Genomic DNA, 19,594 nt, shown 5'->3' on the forward strand with positions numbered 1-19,594 from the left:
TAAGTGTATGGGTGTTTGTTTGTTTATTATGATTTTAACGTCATGTTTGACATTTTTGGTTACATTTATGACAGGAACGGTAGTTACTCATTACACAAGATTCATCAGTTCACAAGGTTATGTCAAACAGTCATGGACAATTTTGTATCTCCAAATCACCTCACTTGCACGTCTTTGGACTGTGGGAGGAAACCGGAGCACCCGGAGTAGGGCTGTCGCGGTGAAAGAATTTCCCCTTGCGATTAGACCAATGAAATGCGTGTTTAATGTTAAATACAGAACAGAGCAGGGATGCACGTCTTTTCTCTATTAAAAAAGGTTTAAATTTAGCTTCTAGCCTAGGCTAGATATACACTGTGAAACGAAAAAAAAGAGTTTAGGCTAAATATTTTAAACGCACATCTAATCAAAATATGGTAAAAAAATAGAATAAAGAATAAAGTAAGTGTTTAAACCTGCGTTATCATGCGCGCTAGAAGAATCAACATGTTCACCTGATGTGGTTTAGAAAGGATCTGAGTGGGGTAGTGATGTTCCCGGCGTTACCGATGTTACACTAATACACGTGTACTGTACCTGCATGCGACTTTACAGATCAAAGCAAATCTAGCCTGGTTATCACGCCACTATTAACCATCTACAGTATTTAGTAGATATAATTAACATAACAATATATACTACATTTTAAGTTATTATTCGTTTCAATACGTTTTTATTCAACGAAAAAATACATTTAAATCATTACAGCACAGAACATGCAAACTCCCCACCTGGGGATCGAACCCAGGACCTTCTTGCTGTGAGGTGACAGTGCTACCCACTTAGCCACCGAAGTGTATCAGTTGTGTATGAAATGTGTTTATGTGTATGTGGGAATAAATGTGTGCTCGTATGGATGTGAAAGTCTGTTATGTGTATGAAATGTGTTTATTGAATGTGTGGTCATTTATTGTGTACATTTACATTTTCGGCATTTAGCAGACACTTTTATCCAAAGCGACTTACAGTACTGTGACAGTATGCCATCTAAGCAATTGAGGGTTAAGGGCCTTGCTCAAGAGCCCAGCAGTGGCAGCAGTGGTGAGGCTTGAACCGGCAACCTTCTGATTACTGGACCAGTACCCTAACCCTTAGGCTACAGCTGCCCTGTACATGTTCATGTGTGTGTTTGTGTATGTTTGTGAGTATGTTTAGTGAGTATGTTTAGTGAGTATATGTAAGTCTGAAATATATTTGTTTTAGTCTGTGTGTATTTTGTAAGTGTTTAGGTGTGAAAGTTTTCCTGTTATGTGTATGAATGTGTTTATGTAGTGTGTATTGTTGTATGTTGGAATAAATGTGTGTGTATTGAATGTGTGCTCATTTATTGTGTGTACATGTACATGAGTGTGTGTATGTGAGTATGTTTGATGAGTACATGTAAGTGTGTAATATATATATCTGTGTGTTAGTCTGTGTGTATTGTGTAAGTGTATGGATGTGAAAGTCTGTTATGTGTATGAAATGTATATTGAATGTGTGGTCATTTATTGTGTGTACATGTTCATGTGTGTGTATATGTGTACATGTTCATGACTGTGTGTGTGAGTATGTGTTCATGTGTGTGTGTTTGTGTATGTGTACATGTTCATGACTGTGTGTGTGTGTGTGTGTGTGTGTGTGAGAGTATGTTTGGTGAGTACATGTTAGTGTGTAATATATATGTGTTAGTCTGTGTATTGTGTAAGTGTATGGATGTGAAAGTCTGTTATGTATATTGAATGTGTGGTCATTTATTGTGTGTACATGTTCATGAGTGTGTGTATGTGTACATGTTCATGACTGTGTGTGTGTGTGTGTGTGTGTGTGTGTGTGTGTGTGTGAGAGTATGTTTGGTGAGTACATGTTAGTGTATAATATGTATGTGTTTTAGTCTGTGTGTAAGTGTATGGATGTGAAAGTCTATCTGTTATGTGTATGAAATGTGTGTATTGAATGTGTGGTGATTTATTGTGTGTACATGTTCATGAGTGTGTGTATGTGTACATGTTCATGACTGTGTGTGTGTGTGTGAGTATGTTTGGTGAGTACATGTTAGTGTGTAATATATATGTGTTAGTCTGTATGTATTGTGTAAGTGTATGGATGTGAAAGTCTGTTATGTATATTGAATGTGTGGTCATTTGTTGTGTGTACATGTTCATGTGTATGTGTACATGTTCATGACTGTGTGTGTGTGTGTGTGTGTGTGTGTGTGTGTGTGTGTGTGTGTGTGTGAGAGTATGTTTGGTGAGTACATGTTAGTGTATAATATGTATGTGTTTTAGTCTGTGTGTATTGTGTAAGTGTATGGATGTGAAAGTCTATCTGTTATGTGTATGAAATGTGTGTATTGAATGTGTGGTGATTTATTGTGTGTGTTTGTGTATGTGTACATGTTCATGAGTGTGTGTTTGTGTACATGTTCATGAGTGTGTGTTTGTGTACATGTTCATGAGTGTGTGTTTGTGTACATGTTCATGAGTGTGTGTGTGTGTGTGATAGAGAAATGGAGAATGATTCAGCGGGATACTCGCTGCTCTTCACACAGCTATAAGCAGCCTACAGAGAGCGCATGTCTCTAAACCCTGTATGTAGGAGCATCTGCAGCATTTTCTCTGCTTATTAAACCTGATCGCGGCGGGACTGAAACATTCATTCTCCGACCAGGTATGAGCGAAGCATTGTGGTGCGTTTGTTCATTCTTGATGCTGGTTTTGTTTATGTGTTGTGAGAAATGTTGAGATAATTAGACGCTTCTTTGGGCCTTTGCTTAAGCCGGCTGCTCGATTTACACAACAGGGGCGAACCGGACTTAGACGGAAGCGGCTTTTTTCTTATCGTTGAAGTACGAAGCCGTTGTTTTCTGTTCTGAAGCACGGTAGACATTTCAAACATCCGGCGTTTAAATGGTGAACATTGATTAGACATGTTTATAATGGAGGCGTTTGTACTGTAGCCGGAAGAAATTTTAGTTTGTATTGACATGTTAGCTCAATCATCGTTTGCACTTGAGCTAAGCTAGGGCTTCATCCTAAACGGCGTATTACTTTACTAGATAGGGCGTCAAAATAGTGCCCTACTGCATACATATCGCACTAATTTACGCTCTTGTTAGTACCAAAGTATGCGATTTGAGATACAGCCCAAGTTAAACTATTACGCTAGGTATGTACTTCGGATACTCGTGTTAGCCTGTTAGCACTTGTTTGACGCGATGCTTTACGAAACTGATTGCTTTATTCAGTGTTATTGCACTTGTTTATGAATCGCTTTTGCTTATTATTGTAACCGCGTTTTGATTTGATTCGCTAAATAAAACGCCTACAGTGTTAGAACAACATTTATGCTATAGCTAACTAGCTTGGTGTCGCTAAGGCTACGTTCCAAAATGCATACTAGCGTACTAAACATGATGCCAGTGTAGTGCGCTAGGAATGCACTGCTTTCTATTTTGACATACTGTCTAGTACGCTAGTATGCGGTCTGGGACGCAGTCGAAGTGACCCCGTGTTCTTCAACTGCTAAGCAACTTTTCTCGTTCTAATTATGATATTTGGGACATAAATACATTTGCTGTGTTTAAAGTATTCGGTTGATTTGTTTTTGTCCAAAAATAATGTTTAAATCTTTGCAAGTGTTCGTGTCGTTTGTTGCCAGCCTCTGATTAGCCAACTGTAGCTAAGCTAACACACACAGCACGTCAGTGCATTTTTGCTGTTGCATTGCAGTTAACTCAGCTGCAGTGGAGTCAACGGCTAACATAATGGCCATTGTGCTGCCAGTGGGTCACCAACCCCGGTCCAGTGTTTTCTGGTACTGAAAACTGTTGTGTGTGTGTGTTTAGACATTACAGTCTGTGTCATTCCATTAGCTTATTACACAGTTTACATTGTTGCATATGTTGCATATCTTCTCAACTTGGTTCTTCTCAACAAGTTCACACAGCTTCAGGATTTAATATGTAAAATCATTTGACCTGGACAAACCCAGGCTTGTAACTACTCCCAGTTAAGTAAACAATGTTTTAAGTGGTTATTACAAGTATTGTTTCCAAATGTGGATTGTAATCGTGGTTGATAATGATTTAGTTGATCTTTATTGTTTTTATTTGAAAGGAATGTACCTGTACATCAGACATTCCTGCCATATAAACAGAGGTTTCATTCTGTAATTATTCTGAAATCATTCTGCTGATATTTATTTATTAGGATTTTAACATCATGTTTTACACACTTTGGTTACATTCAGACAGAAAGGGTAGTTACTCATTACACAAGATTCATCAGTTCACAAGTTTAATATCAAACACAGTCAGGGACAATTTAGTATCTCTAATTCACCTCACTTGCATGTCTTTGGACTGTGGGAGGAAACCGGAGCTCCCGTAGGAAACCCACGCAGACACGGGGAGAACATGCAAACTCCACACAGAAAGGACCCGGACCGCCCCACATGGGGATCGAACCCAGGACCTTCTTGCTGTGAGGCGACAGTGCTACCCACTTAGCCACTGTGCCACCCCATTCGTTTACATTCTACTTCAATAAATTATATAGCACAGCATAGACAATAGTGCATAGTTTAAATTACAAATGTAATGCCGGAATTCACTACTTTAACTGAATGGCAGTGATGTACAATAATAAGTGTTTTTAATCATGGAGGACATGTGGGTGATTCTGGGGTGAATGTGAGAAGTATGTTTTACAAATCTCAATTTGGCTAGTTTGTAAAAGTTTAATTAAATACAGAAAGTACTGATTCTTAAACACTTGTTTTTATACAAGAACACTGCGAAGGCTTATGTCTGTTTTACCATATAAACTTTGTTGTTTTTTTGTAAGCATGCACACATTCAGAAATGTATTCCTGCTAGCATGATTTAAAAAGCTTTTGAGCAATAGATGGATCAAGTGTCACCACTGCAAATCCATCAGTTTAAGAATGACATTCCTTAACAAGCAATTGCAAGAGTTTTAGGTATTTTACCATGTACATTGTATATGTAATGTCAAACATTTTTGGGGAATTTGATAATCTCTGTATATATTTTAATGCTTTAAATATGTTTTTGGGCTTGGCCTACCAGTGGTTGGTTATCACATACTTGAATAGGTAAAATAACAGATTGGATGTCAGGCTGCAGAGCAAAAAACCCAAAAGGATTTATTTAATGCTTCCTGTTGAACTGCTATTTAATTCTACATTTTACTCGCACAATATTGCAGTGCTGCATTTTCTAATGGCATGTATGAACTGTATTATTGGGCCAACTCTTGATGAAAAAGGTTGTTTAAGAGATTAAAACTTAAGCGCTTGCTCAACTTCAATTTTATCTAAATACAAAATGTATTAATACTTTGTTTAATAAAACCACAAAATGTTCAGATGGCTGCTTGTGAGCATTAAGGTCTTTTTTGTTTTGTTTTAATGAGTTAAAGTAAATCACTATTGCCTGACATCATTCACAGTTCATGTACAATCAGTAACTACAGCCTGCAGAGATCAAGTTTAGAAATTCCTCTAATATTGTTTTGAGTGTTAGCGTGGTGTTAAACTGAAGTGTTTTTATATGTAGGGCTAAAACATTTAACATTAACCTGTTAACATTTTCTTTTTCCATTATAGGTATTACATCTGAAAGATGCTGTTAAGTTGGAATTGCCAAATTAATTATTGTAAGTTGTTATCCTACTTCTGTTTTATTGTATTTTCTTAAAGGTGGGCAACATAGCAAAGTATTATTACAGTTTTCGAGACTGTTTCCTTTTATACAATCAGCTGTTCCCATATTTTTTTAGGGGTTGCCTCTGTGGATTATTCTGGTCCATATACCTAATTGTGCATAGCCGTATAATGAATGACCTTCTTGATGCAACCCTCTACTTTGGCACTGAAAGTGCACTGACGAGTGCAATTCCCAGTGACTAGGCTGTCCAACCACCAATCCTCAGACATAGCAAATAATATCTGCATGGACACCAATGCGCCAGCAGCGTTGCTGAGATGCAAACCCCGGATTTCGGTAGTAGTTTATCGCTGTGTCACATGAGCGCCCTAAAAATTATTACTTAAAATGTGATTGCCTAACATCATTTCAGAATCCAATATTTTGTTACAGTGTGTAACAGTGAAACTGGTCAATGTTATGGAAGTGTTGACATTATTTACTGACTATTTTATTTGGTTTTATCATTTAGTTGTCAAATACTAATTATTTTAGAGATTAAATCTGGCTTACAGTTTTATGCAAAAGTTTTGATATTCCTGCTCAGATTCAATTTATTGTTGATCTTTTAACGGATTAAACCATCACTGTGATGTATGTCTTTTTTTGTATGATGCAAGGGGTTGTGAGTTTACTCTGATGATATCAGGTAGAAATGATCAGATTTTTACATTTAGAGAATTTAACAGATGCTACTATCCAAAGTGACTTACAGAAGTGATGCTTATTAGGATCAGGTTTTAAAGGAGGGAGGGTGAGGGTATGGGGATGGGACATCCTTAAATTCAGTTTTAATTTAGGACTTCATTTACTTGTATTAAAAACCTGTTGATGTTGTTGACTGTAGGGACAGAGTGTAGAAACTAGTAACAATGAAGGTCGACAGAAGCAAGTTGAAGAAAACCCCCACTGAAGCAGTGAGTATGCTTACGTATTTATATCCAGTAGTTCTGAGTGTACAAAAGCCATGAGCTTAACGTCCTCTCTCTGCCCTCAGCCTGCCGACTGCAGGGCGCTCATAGACAAACTAAAGGGATGCAGTGACGAGCAGCTGCTCCTGGAACTTCAACACATAAAAACATGGAACATCGGCAAGGTGAGTACAGAAACCCAACGCTCTTATTAACAATCCCTGTGTTCTGTCTGCTGCTCCTCCTAATGTTCTTTTCCTTCTCCGGCAGTGTGAGTTGTACCACTGGGTTGATCTCTTGGACCGTTTCGATGGCATCCTCTGTGATGCAGGCCAGACTGTTGAGAACATGTCCTGGATGCTGGTGTGTGACCGGCCGGACAACGGGCAGCTCAAAGCCTTGCTGCTGGCAGTGCTTAACTTCACGGCCCTGCTAATAGAGTACAGCTTTTCACGGCATCTCTACAGCTCTATAGAGGTACAACAGCGTTCACACTTCCTGTATGAGTAGCATCTGTTTTATTATTAGGAACCTACAGTAATATATTGTGGCTTTTTCTTCCTCTTCTTCTCCACCCGATCCTACAGCACTTGACCATCCTTTTGGCGTCATGCGACATGCAGGTGGTGCTGTCTGTGCTGAACCTCCTGTATGTGTTCAGCAAGCGTTCCAACTACATCACTCGGCTAGGCTCAGATAAGAGGAGTCCTCTGCTCGCTCGTCTTCAGCACCTTGCTGAGGTAGGATTACTCGCCAAGGGCATCTCTTAACCTTTTCAACAAATTAGGCTAATTCTTTCATTTAGCGAGCAATTCGGTCTCATGTGGGCATGTAGAACCAGCTTGTTGTTGCTTGTAACTGTACACTGTCCAAGATGTGAACCTAACAAACTGTATATGATCATATATTTATAACTAGGGCCCTACCCAATTCATGGCAGTGAAAATCCCATCACAGACTGTGAAATAAAACGTTTCCCATGTAATATGCGATTTGCTGTGAAATTTAAAGATTTGTGTTTAGCGATTTACTGTTTTTCATCCACGTGGCGTTCAAGTGCCCCACGTTTACTGGTTAGAAGAGTCTAATGGTTGTTTGCCTTTTTCCCTTAAATGGTTTCTGATCATGTTTTACTTAATTTCTCTGTAGAGTTGGGGAGGAAAGGAAAATGGTTTTGGCCTGGCTGAGTGCTGCAGAGATCTGCCCATGATGGTAAGGTGTTATTTCCTACATTTTTATAATGTTTATTGGGTATTTTGGGGCAGCTCGGTGGGTAGCACTGTCGCCTCACAGCAAGAAGGTCCTGGGTTCGATTCCTAGGTGGAACAGTCCGGGTTCTTTCTGTGTGGAGTTTGCATGTTCTCCCCGTGTCTGCGTGGGTTTCCTCCGGGTGCTCCGGTGTCGTCCCACAGTCCAAAGACATGCAAGTGAGGTGAATTGGAGACACTAAATTGTCCATGACTGTTTGATATAACCTTGTCAACTGATGAGTCTTGTGTAATGAGTAACTACCGTTCCTGTCATGTAAAACATCTAATAATTCTAATAAACAAACATACCCACAGTCCATAGACGTGCAAGTGAGATGAACTGGAGATACAAAATTGTCCATGACTGTGTTTGACATTAAATACTTGAAGGGATGAATCTTGTGTAGCCAGTCACTACCAGTCCTGGCATAAATGTAACCAAAGTGTGTAAAACATGATGATTAATTTTTGTATTTGTTCAATTTCCTCTGTTTTCTTGCAGAAGTACCCACCTAGTGCCACCACACTGCACTTTGAGTTCTATGCTGAGCCTAGCTCAGAGGTGAAAGTGGAAAAGAAGGTATGGAATAATTGTAGCTACTGCTATCATTTTTTTATTTACATCTGGTTAAAGACCTTTAGAGAAATGAACTTTTTCCACTGTTTGTGGAAAAACTAAATAAACATTTTTGTTAATATTCTGTTAACAGTCCAGCAGCAACACGCTACACTACATCCACATTGAACAACTTGATAAGGTGAGCTTCAGTTATTACTAATCGTTATCACCACAGTCAGTACTTTATGATCTTAAACTCTAATTTAACTGCAACTGTTCTCCGGTGTGCGTTCAGATCTCAGAAAGTCCGTCTGAGATCATGGAGTCGTTGACGGTCATGTACAACATCCCCAAAGACAAGCAGACCCTGCTGTTCACACACATCCGCCTGGCACACGGATTCTCCAACCACAAGAAGAGATTGCAGGCAGTGCAGGCCAGACTGCATGCCATCTCCATACTAGGTGAGTGATGAAAATAAATAGTGCTCTTATTTTGGTCCAAAAGTGTCGGGATCCCATTCTACAAATGTGCTAAGTGATGTTTTGTGCTGGTATTTTTGTAGTCTACTCCAATGCCCTCCAGGAGTCAGCCAACAGTATACTCTACAACGGGCTGATCGAGGAGCTGGTGGATGTTTTGCAAATCACAGACAAACAGCTGGTGGTGAGAAATGACTTCACTCTCAATTTGCCTTGTAATGTCCCAGCTGTCATAGTATCAGCATGATGCTGCTCTCTGAAATTATTTCTGCCTATGTTCTAAAGGACTGGTCATTTAACCTTTCCTTTTAGTTTTTTCTATTTATTAAGAAATGTGTATATATTATACATATCTGGTCATTTTATCTTTCCCATTAGTTTTTTTTCTATTTATTAATAAATATGTGTGTGTGTGTGTGTATGATTCAGTTGAGGTTCTTAATACAACTGAGGTCCTTAACCCTCAATTGCTTTTGCTGTATTTTGTCAAAATTGTAATATTGCTTTGAATAAAAGTGTCTGGTATATATTTGGCAAAGCTAGTTATATACAGTGTATCACAAAAGTGAGTACACCCCTCACATTTCTGCAAATATTTCATTATATCTTTTCATGGGACAACACTATAGACATGAAACTTGGATATAACTTAGAGTAGTCAGTGTACAACTTGTATAGCAGTGTAGATTTACTGTCTTCTGAAAATAACTCAACACACAGCCATTAATGTCTAAATAGCTGGCAACATAAGTGAGTACACCCCACAGTGAACATGTCCAAATTGTGCCCAAATGTGTCGTTGTCCCTCCCTGGTGTCATGTGTCAAGGTCCCAGGTGTAAATGGGGAGCAGGGCTGTTAAATTTGGTGTTTTGGGTACAATTCTCTCATACTGGCCACTAAATATTCAACATGGCACCTCATGGCAAAGAACTCTCTGAGGATGTGAGAAATAGAATTGTTGCTCTCCACAAAGATGGCCTGGGCTATAAGAAGATTGCTAACACCCTGAAACTGAGCTACAGCATGGTGGCCAAGGTCATACAGCGGTTTTCCAGGACAGGTTCCACTCGGAACAGGCTTCGCCAGGGTCGACCAAAGAAGTTGAGTCCACGTGTTCGGCGTTATATCCAGAGGTTGGCTTTAAAAAATAGACACATGAGTGCTGCCAGCATTGCTGCAGAGGTTGAAGACGTGGGAGGTCAGCCTGTCAGTGCTCAGACCATACGCCGCACACTGCATCAACTCGGTCTGCATGGTCGTCATCCCAGAAGGAAGCTGACGCACAAGAAAGCCCGCAAACAGTTTGCTGAAGACAAGCAGTCCAAGCACATGGATTACTGGAATGCCCTGTGGTCTGACGAGACCAAGATAAACTTGTTAGGCTCAGATGGTGTCCAGCATGTGTGGCGGCGCCCTGGTGAGAAGTACCAAGACAACTGTATCTTGCCTACAGTCAAGCATGGTGGTGGTAGCATCATGGTCTTGGGCTGCATGAGTGTTGCTGGCACTGGGGAGCTGCAGTTCATTGAGGGAAACATGAATTCCAACATGTACTGTGACATTCTGAAACAGAGCATGATCCCCTCCCTTCGAAAACTGGGCCTTATGGCAGTTTTCCAACAGGATAACGACCCCAAACACAACCTCCAAGATGACAACTGCCTTGCTGAGGAAGCTGAAGGTAAAGGTGATGGACTAAACCCAATTGAGCACCTGTGGCGCATCCTCAAGTGGAAGGTGGAGGAGTTCAAGGTGTCTAACATCCACCAGCTCCGTGATGTCATCATGGAGGAGTGGAAGAGGATTCCAGTAGCAACCTGTGCAGCTCTGGTGAATTCCATGCCCAGGAGGGTTAAGGCAGTGCTGGATAATAATGGTGGTCACACAAAATATTGACACTTTGGGCACAATTTGGACATGTTCACTGTGGGGTGTACTCACTTATGTTGCCAGCCATTTAGACATTAATGGCTGTGTGTTGAGTTATTTTCAGAAGACAGTAAATCTACACTGCTATACAAGTTGTACACTGACTACTCTAAGTTATATCCAAGTTTCATGTCTATAGTGTTGACCCATGAAAAGATATAATGAAATATTTGCAGAAATGTGAGGGGTGTACTCACTTTTGTGATACACTGTAGATATATACTATATTTTTTGTTCTTACTCTTTTGCTTATGAGTACACTGACCAGGCCTAACATTATGACTACTTTCCTAATATTGTGTTGGTCCCCCTTTTGCTGCCAAAACAGCCCTGCAACTGTGATGCTCTGTGTATTCTGACACCTTTCTATCAGAACCAGCATTAACTTCATCAGCAGTTTGAGCTACAGTAGCTCGTCTGTTGGATCGGACCACACGGGCCAGCCTTCACTCCCCACGTGCATCAGTGAACCTTGACCGCCCATGACCCTGTTGCCGGTTTACCACTGTTCCTTCTTTGGACCACTTTTGAACGATACTGACCACTGCAGACCGGGAACACCCGACAAGAGCTGCAGTTCTGGAAATGCTCTGACCCAGTCGTCTAGTCATCACAATCTGGCCCTTGTTAAACTTGCTCAAATCCTTAGGCTCGCCTATTTTTCCTTCGTCTAACACATCAAATTTGAGAATAAAATGTTCACTTTCTGCCTAATATATCCCCCCCACTAACAGGTGCCGTGATGAAGAGATAATCAGGGTTATTCACGTCACCTGTCAGTGGTCATAATGTTATGCCTGGTCTGTGTATGTAACCTGTAGTATAATAATTATGTTTTTGTTTTTTATGGGCTGATGTTACCTTAAAGACTGCTTTCGTGGAGCACAGACTTTTAAAAAAATTTTTACTCCTAAATTATAATGTTTTTAGGACATAAAGGCTGCCTCCTTGCGCACTTTGACATCCATAGTTCACTTGGAGCGAACGCCTAAATTGTCAAACATCATCGACTGCACTGGCACGGCTTCCTACCACGGCTTCTTACCTGTGCTGGTCCGCAACTGCATACAAGCCATGATTGGTAAGAAAAAACCTATTTGTCTTGTTATAATATTTAGAATAAACTGTTATAGCTGAAGTACGTGTCTCTCTTTTTTTTTTTTTTCCATCCTTTTTGTAATACCAGATCCACTGATGGAGCCGTACCCGCACCAGTTTGCCACGGCCCTTTTTTCCTTCCTGTATCATTTGGCCAGTTATGATGCTGGTGGAGAGGCTTTGGTCTCTTGTGGAATGATGGAGGCCTTGTTGAAGGTTAGTCTATCTTTCTATCTGTATTTATTTCCCTTTGAGCTTCTTAAATCTTGTAATATTCGTGTGGTGGGACCAGGTTGGTCTGTCTTGATGTCATGCATATTTAAGACCCCCATACAGGTCACGGTCATGCTAAGATGGTGCGATAAATGGCTGTCTAGGTTGTCTCAGCTTCCTTAACCTTTGTTTTAATACCGGCCAGATAGTTATTACGCTGTATTTTATACAGCTTTGCTTCTGTCTTGTTCAGGTTTGAAAGCCTTTCCCAGCAGCACCTTCTCGCTTACTTTATAGCAAAGTTATACAAGCTACAGTTGCAGCAGTAAATATTTAAACCCCATTACTTTATAAACAGTCCTGTGTTGATTTGAATAGAATTGAATATAAATTTAAACTATAGTTTAAACTATTTTAAACTAGAAATCTCAGTAAACAGAGAAAGGATGTTTATTGCTGTTTTGAAGCAATTTTGTTTATCATTTTGAGTCTAAATGACATCTAGTTCACTTGACAAACATTCCTGTGCACTACTTTAACCCCCAGCCACATTACTTGGTGGCACATCCATTTTCCTTGATAACCTCTAAAGTGATTTCGGTAAGTGCTAAAGAGATTCCGATGCCTCTCTCTGTCATGGTCTGTTCTTGTTAAGTTTCCAGCTCATTGAGGTTTGACGGCTTTTGTGCTGTAATTGTTTTCTTTAATCTCACTTTTGTATAGGAATTTAAAACTGGATTAAGAATTTATTTAAAGCAAAATCCAACTCTGCAGAAAGTTAAAATGAGTTATAAAGAGATATGAGTTATAAATACTTTCTTTGCAACTGTAACTATGTTAAATCAAGACATAAATGTGCATACTTAGGCTTCTTTGTGTAAGTAGGGTTAACCACATGGGGAACTTGGCTAATTAAGCAGTATGTATGACATCAAGGCTGATCAGCTTGGCAGGGGTCTTCCACTGTCCCCACTGCAGCCTTATTTCATGCACACCTCCTCTCTAGGTGATCAAGTTCCTCGGGGACGAGCAGGACCAGATTACCTTTGTGACTCGTGCGGTGCGTGTAGTAGACCTCATCACCAATCTGGACATGGCTGCCTTTCAGTCGCACAGCGGCCTCTCCATCTTTATCTGCAGACTTGAGGTATTATGCAGGCACTGGTCGAGACCTTGTGTTTTTTTTATTTGTTTTTTTTAACTAAACGCATTTTGTTCTCGGGTATCCGTGCAGCATGAGGTGGATCTGTCCAGGAAAGAGTGCCCTTTTGTCATCAAGCCAAAGATCCAGAGGCCCAGCACAGCTGCTGAAGCTGAGGACATGGACACAGACATGGAGGGTTGGTTCCTGTTTATAATGTCAGAACTGTCTGTTGTGAAATCTGACTGTCAGTGTATTTTATCTATTGTGGTTCATTTTGCCACCCTTGTTAAAACATGTTAGCACATCAGAGCTGGCATCTAGAACTTGCAAGCTCAAATCTCAGCCAGACAATGATTGGCTCGTATGAGGGTGGGAATGCCAAAGGGAATTCTTTATGACTTCTGCAATTACGGCCTCAGAAAAGGGTGTTAATGGAAATCGGTGCGTGACTCTTTGTGCGCAATACAGATCTCCAGATGAACCTGCTTTGTGCAAGTGAAAAGAAGCGGTCATCTAACTGACACATTACAGAGGAGGTGTGTGTTCTGTCACGGCCTTCCTTGGTCAGTAGTGGAGGTCAGCAGTAGTAGTGGCAGCAAATCTATGACTAGATTAGGAGGAAAATTGGGGAAAATGCAAAAATACATTATAAACTGCAGGGAATTAAAAAAGCAGTATTTCCTTACACATTTGTCACGACCCTCCTCGGTCAGAAGTGGTAGTGGTTGCAAAACGCAGTCAGGTAATTGGATATGACTGGATTAGGATGAAAATTGGGGACAATGCAAATAAAAACATCATGCTCAGCAGTGAATTAGAAAAGCTGCATATTTTTGTATAGTACACATTATAACACAGCTCTAAATGGTGATTTTTGCTGCAGTGTCTGAGGTTGCCATGGAGAGCAGTCCAGGGCCCTCCACCTCCACATGCTCCAGAACAGACTCAGACATTCGCACACAGAGCAGCACAGCCAGCGCACCCAGAGCAGGTAAACAACCCAGGATTCATAGTGACCCATGTCTTATACCTCATGCTAATAACAGGTGAGCGGGTATATAATCGCTTTGGCTGCGTTTCAGGTGTCCAGTGCATCCCTCAGAGGGCAGCTCTGCTGAAGTCCATGCTGAACTTTTTAAAGAAAGCCATTCAGGACCCGGCCTTTTCAGATGGCATTCGTCATGGTAAGAGGCTCGATGGCTTGAATAGGAAACGTATGTAATGTTTGCTAACTGTGTGCTATGATTGACTGCTCGCATTTCTCTGTGCAGTTATGGATGGGTCTCTGCCTACCTCACTGAAGCACATCATCAGTAATGCCGAGTATTATGGACCATCACTCTTCCTCCTGGGTGAGCACATAGGTTAAGGGCACTTGTGATGCTCTCAGTGTTTCTTTGTTTGTCCACAGCACTATGTAACAGGGTTGAAATGCTCTTAACAGACTAGACAGTGGCAAACACTGCATGAAAAAAAGTAAACTTGAGATGGTGGTCTGGTAGACTGCTTATTTAATGGGAGTTTGGTTTAAAATTAAGTGTGCATAGTTACAGACCAAATGAAGTGCCCATGCTTACTCCTGTCCATCATCGCAAAAATCTGCAATGAGCATGCGTGGGGTGGCTCAGTGGGTATCAGGAGCTCCGGTTTCCTCCCACAGTCTAAAGACATGCAAGTGGGGTGAATTGAAGATATAAAATTGTCCATGACTGTGTTTGACATTGAACTTCAAATGATGAATCTTGTGTAACCAGTGATTACCTGTCCTGTCATGAATGTCACCAAGGTGAGTAAAACATGATGTGAAAAGTCCTAATAAATAACAAGCACACTGGCATCAGAACAATAAATCCAATCAATGGGGTTTACTGGTCCAACAAATTTTGTTTACTCCAAGATCATGTGGACGGCTGGGCTCGTGGGTGTTGTTTACCCACAGAAGATATGCACCTGGATGCACTGTCTTACGATCTACCTTACAGTGAACAGAAGTTTAGGGACCTGCTGGTAACAAGTAATGTGGATGGACGAAGCCTTGCAATGCAGTGGCGCTCTGTCCAGGTTATTCCTGCCTTGTGCCCAGAACTTGTCGCAACCCTAAAAAGGATTAAGCTGTTGATGGAAGTTAAATGAAAAATAAAGTGTGTTATTACTGTTCATTCTTATGTACTACATAAACAAGTGTGTATTCAGTGTCTTTAAAATTAATTCTTTACAAACATTAGTTTAATAATTGTGAAACTTGTACTAAAAACTCCAGACTAATTGCAGTTCTGTTGGTTTTTCCTCAGCAACGGAGGTGGTGACAGTGTTTGTGTTCCAGGAGCCATCTCTCCTCTCCTCTCTGCAGGATAATGGTCTCACTGATGTCATGCTGCATGCATTGCTTATCAAAGATGTGAGTCTATCATATCAATCTTCCCCCACCCTCTCTCTCTCACACTCTTCTTTCTCCTTTCATTTTCTTTCCCCCCCGTTGTTTTCTGTTTTAATCACACATTTGTTTTACTCTGCATGGTAATGTATAACGGCATCACTGTTAGTGGGCCTCTGCAAATGGACGTCTTGTGTAACCCCCCCAACATTTGTTTTCCTTTTTATGGTGCGCTCAAGTGGAGCAGCAGTGAGTTACTCTAGCCTACTACTGCTGAGGTCTGGGGATCTTGGCAGTGCTACCAGCCTGTCAGGCACATTTAAGGTGTTGACCTAGCCATTGAGATGTGCACTTGTCTGTCCCGAACCTTGATGAAAACGGGAGGGTTGAATCAGGAAGAGCATCCAGCGTGTTAACTTTGCCAAGTCTGATATCTTCTGTGGCCACCTCTTAAAAATAAGGGAGGGTGGAAAAAAATCCCTGTTGTAGTTTTTTTTTTTTTCTTTTTCTTTCTGAATTCATACACCTCAGCATCTTACACCACAGCTGGCATCTTCCCTCAGTCCTCTCTCTCACGTTCCTCCCCTGCTCTGCTTCTCTCTCCAATCCTTTCTCTCACAGTTTCTGTCTCTGCAGGTCCCTGCCACCCGAGAGGTGCTGGGTTCCTTACCCAATGTCTTCAGTGCCCTGTGCCTAAATGCCCGTGGCCTGCACTCATTTGTCCAGTGTCAGCCTTTCGAGCGGCTGTTTAAGGTGCTGCTGTCGCCTGACTACCTGCCGGCCATGCGTAGACGTCGCAGTTCTGACCCGCTGGGTGAGTGAGAGAAAAAACAGGATCATCTTGCTTTAACCATCTAGATAACACGTCCATATATTTATAAATTCTAGTTTGCTGTGTCCCAAATTACACCCTACAGATCACTTAGCATCCCTAAATAGTAATGATACCATACAGTGTACATCTTTCATATGATTTAGTGGGTTGTTTGTGATTTGGGATGAAGCAGCCATATTTAAACTAAGTAAATTGGGATGTTATCTGTCATCTATCTGTTAATATTTCAGTTGAGATTAGATCTAAAGCTGCTACTTTGTCTTGACATGATCCTGTCAGCATTAGACTTCCTGAGCACACATCCAGCATTTCAAAACAGCTTGTGTTGACCGCAATCCAGTTTGTATGCTGAATTGATGCATCCATTTTTAGTAGTGTGATTTAATTCACTAATTTGGTTGCAAGTAGAATGATGTACACTATTCCTCAACGAAATTGATTACATTATATGAAAAGTATTTGGCCCGTCCTGGTTTCCTCTGTTGCTGCATGTTTGTCACGCTGAATGGTTTCAAAACCTCATGAAAAAATTTATTTCAAAAGAATGGGGAGTAAACAGGATTGGGGGGGGGTTTAAACATTTTCAAATAGCAACTGTATTCACTGAAGTAAAATGGTTGCATCACCTATTATGTTTGAAAAGAGAAAGACTTCTCTAAATTAACTGGAGCACAGTTTCTTATTGTTGAGAGTTTTTTGCAAAATTGCTTTCATTTCAAGTATTTACTAGCTGTTTAAGCTCCTACCCTCGCGTCTCAATAGGGTTTGGATTGTTCTCGTTTCATAAGATAATAGCACTTAATGCCCATGTCTCTTAAACAGCACTGTTTACATTCAGTCCCCACAAAAACTCTTGTCAAGGTTTTTTTTTTGGCAAATGGTAGTCAAGCCTTGGTGGTGTTTTTGTTAGCTGTGTGTTTTTTTGCCTGTCAGCTCTCCTATGAATGGTAAACTATGACTGACCTTATTTGAGACAGCCAGGCAGGAAGTTTTTAGTTTTGTTTGGGAGGGTGGCACAGTGGCTCGGTGGGTAGCACTTTCGCCTCACAGCAAGGAGGTCCAGGGTTCTAGCCCAAGGTGGGGTGGTCCGGGTCCTTTCTGTGTAGAGTTTGCATGTTCTCTCCGTGTCTGTGTGGGTTTCCTCTGGGAGCTCAGGTTTCCTCCCACAGTCCAAAGATGTGCAAGTGAGGTGAATTGGAGATACAAAACTGTCCAAAAACTTGAACTGATGAATCTTGTGTAAGTAGTAACTACCTGTCCTGTCATGAAACTAACCAAAGTGTGTAAAACATGACATTAAAATATTAATAAATAAATAAGTTTTGTTTGGGTTATTTTGTGATGTCCTGGATGAGTTGTGCTCCTGGTAGGTTGCAACAGCGGCTCCTGCTGTTTGGCTGCGGTGCTTGCATGTGTGGCAGAGGAATTCCTGGAGTATAGTGTATTCCTCTGTTCAAGTTTTTATTTATTTATAAACTATATAATAAGAAGTATTGCTTAAGACAGCGGAAGGTGCAGTGGTTTAGAGGATAAATGTGGCTTTGTGTTTCAGGTGACACTGCCTCTAACTTGGGCAGTGCTGTGGATGAGCTCATGAGACACCAACCTACTCTGAAAACAGACGCCACCACAGCTATTATCAAGGTGGGCTGCCTAGTAATGATGTTTGGTTTTGGTACATCCGGGTTTTTAGTTCGACCTTAATTGACCTGTAATTATACAATCTTTTCAACAGCTACTTGAGGAGATCTGCAACTTGGGCAGAGCTCCCGAGTACATCTGTCAAAAGCCCTCTATTCAGAAAGCAGACGGCACCGTTACGGTACCACCAGCTCGCTCCAACCATGCAGCGGAGGAAGCCTCCAGTGAGGATGAAGAGGAGGAAGAGGCTTTGCACACTTTTACCCAACAACAAGGCGAACCCGAGAGCAACAGGCAGTTAGTGCTTTAACATATTTAATGCCTGGCTTATCGAAAATCTATTAGCATAGAAATATTGACCCTGCTTTGCTTGTGTACCGGCGCTGACCTTAAAAATGGAATGTTTTTACAGAGTGGTTGGCACGGAAGAGCGCATCCCGATTCCACTGATGGATTACATTCTTAATGTGGTAAGTGCTGATGCAGCTAAGGTTAAAATGGAAGCTCCATGTCCTGATCTTGCTTTTTTACTGTATGTGGAGAGTATTTTAATGTGTTTTCAATTTCTCTGCATCAAGATGAAGTTTGTGGAGTCCATTCTGAGTAACAACACGACGGATGATCACTGTCAGGAATTTGTGAATCAGAAAGGCCTTCTACCACTGGTGTCCATCTTGGGACTTCCCAATCTGCCCATAGACTTTCCAACATCTGCTGCCTGCCAGGCAGTTGCCGGCGTATGCAAATCCATTCTGGTAAGTACAAAATTCTTATAATATATTTTTTGCTGTAAGAATTGAAAATTTAAAGTATTGTCAGCATATGTATTAAGAAGCTTCAAGAGATGCTTGGTGTCCTAGCCTAAGTATGATGATGACATAGCTAGAATTTAATGTGTGGCACTCGATGCTCTTCTTAAATGTGCCCACATACTTGCCTCAGACTTCTGCCACTTACATAGTCACTCAGAAAGTGGGTTGGCATTCATCAAAAGTACAGTCCACAAATTAAACAAACCTTGACCAAGAGTCCAAAAGCTGTTCTGTTAAGGAGGAAATCCTGGATGATTAGAGTCAATTGGTTTTTCTTAATGCAGTTTGGAATCGGAGCCTAAACAACAGCCTAGCCGTTGGGAGGTGCACTTGTCAGTGTGTTCTCAGGGCTGGTCCCAGGTCCAGATAAAATAGAAGGGTTGTGTCAGGAAGGACACCCAGCGTAAAAAGTGTGCCAGGTCTGGTATGCAGCTTGCAGCATTCCCTAAAAATTTGAGAGAGCTACAAGCTGCAAGTGTATATCTATTAAAGAAGCAAATCTTAGACACCAAACATGTTTTGGCTGATTGACCATGTTTGTGGTCACTGAAAACTGTCCACCCGCATTTTATTTTAAATGATCTTATAAATTTATT

The 19,594-nt window shown here is 40.9% G+C and overlaps 1 protein-coding gene across 5 annotated transcripts in view; it reads left to right on the forward strand.

Annotated features, from left to right (window-relative positions):
* Positions 1 to 2,630: 2,630 nt before the first annotated feature.
* Positions 2,631 to 19,594, forward strand: part of huwe1 (HECT, UBA and WWE domain containing E3 ubiquitin protein ligase 1) — a 51,316-nt gene continuing 34,352 nt past the window's right edge. For 3 of the 5 annotated variants that reach the window (XM_063015520.1, XM_063015521.1, XM_063015523.1), the window contains exons 1-24: positions 2,631 to 2,688; positions 5,650 to 5,699; positions 6,597 to 6,666; positions 6,747 to 6,845; positions 6,931 to 7,137; positions 7,248 to 7,400; positions 7,810 to 7,872; positions 8,413 to 8,490; positions 8,621 to 8,668; positions 8,765 to 8,933; positions 9,035 to 9,135; positions 11,812 to 11,962; positions 12,068 to 12,195; positions 13,199 to 13,339; positions 13,427 to 13,532; positions 14,220 to 14,327; positions 14,419 to 14,520; positions 14,608 to 14,688; positions 15,628 to 15,734; positions 16,332 to 16,524; positions 18,098 to 18,189; positions 18,281 to 18,483; positions 18,599 to 18,656; positions 18,765 to 18,941. In XM_063015520.1, coding sequence (XP_062871590.1) covers positions 6,622 to 6,666; positions 6,747 to 6,845; positions 6,931 to 7,137; positions 7,248 to 7,400; positions 7,810 to 7,872; positions 8,413 to 8,490; positions 8,621 to 8,668; positions 8,765 to 8,933; positions 9,035 to 9,135; positions 11,812 to 11,962; positions 12,068 to 12,195; positions 13,199 to 13,339; positions 13,427 to 13,532; positions 14,220 to 14,327; positions 14,419 to 14,520; positions 14,608 to 14,688; positions 15,628 to 15,734; positions 16,332 to 16,524; positions 18,098 to 18,189; positions 18,281 to 18,483; positions 18,599 to 18,656; positions 18,765 to 18,941 — 2,610 coding nt within the window. In that variant the 5' untranslated portion in view covers positions 2,631 to 2,688; positions 5,650 to 5,699; positions 6,597 to 6,621. The remainder of the gene's footprint in view (positions 2,689 to 5,649; positions 5,700 to 6,596; positions 6,667 to 6,746; positions 6,846 to 6,930; positions 7,138 to 7,247; positions 7,401 to 7,809; positions 7,873 to 8,412; positions 8,491 to 8,620; positions 8,669 to 8,764; positions 8,934 to 9,034; positions 9,136 to 11,811; positions 11,963 to 12,067; positions 12,196 to 13,198; positions 13,340 to 13,426; positions 13,533 to 14,219; positions 14,328 to 14,418; positions 14,521 to 14,607; positions 14,689 to 15,627; positions 15,735 to 16,331; positions 16,525 to 18,097; positions 18,190 to 18,280; positions 18,484 to 18,598; positions 18,657 to 18,764; positions 18,942 to 19,594) is intronic. The other 2 variants (XM_063015522.1, XM_063015524.1) reach the window with 1 other exon arrangement.

The sequence above is a fragment of the Trichomycterus rosablanca genome, chromosome 19, assembly GCF_030014385.1.
Source record: "Trichomycterus rosablanca isolate fTriRos1 chromosome 19, fTriRos1.hap1, whole genome shotgun sequence".
Taxonomy (NCBI): domain Eukaryota; kingdom Metazoa; phylum Chordata; class Actinopteri; order Siluriformes; family Trichomycteridae; genus Trichomycterus; species Trichomycterus rosablanca.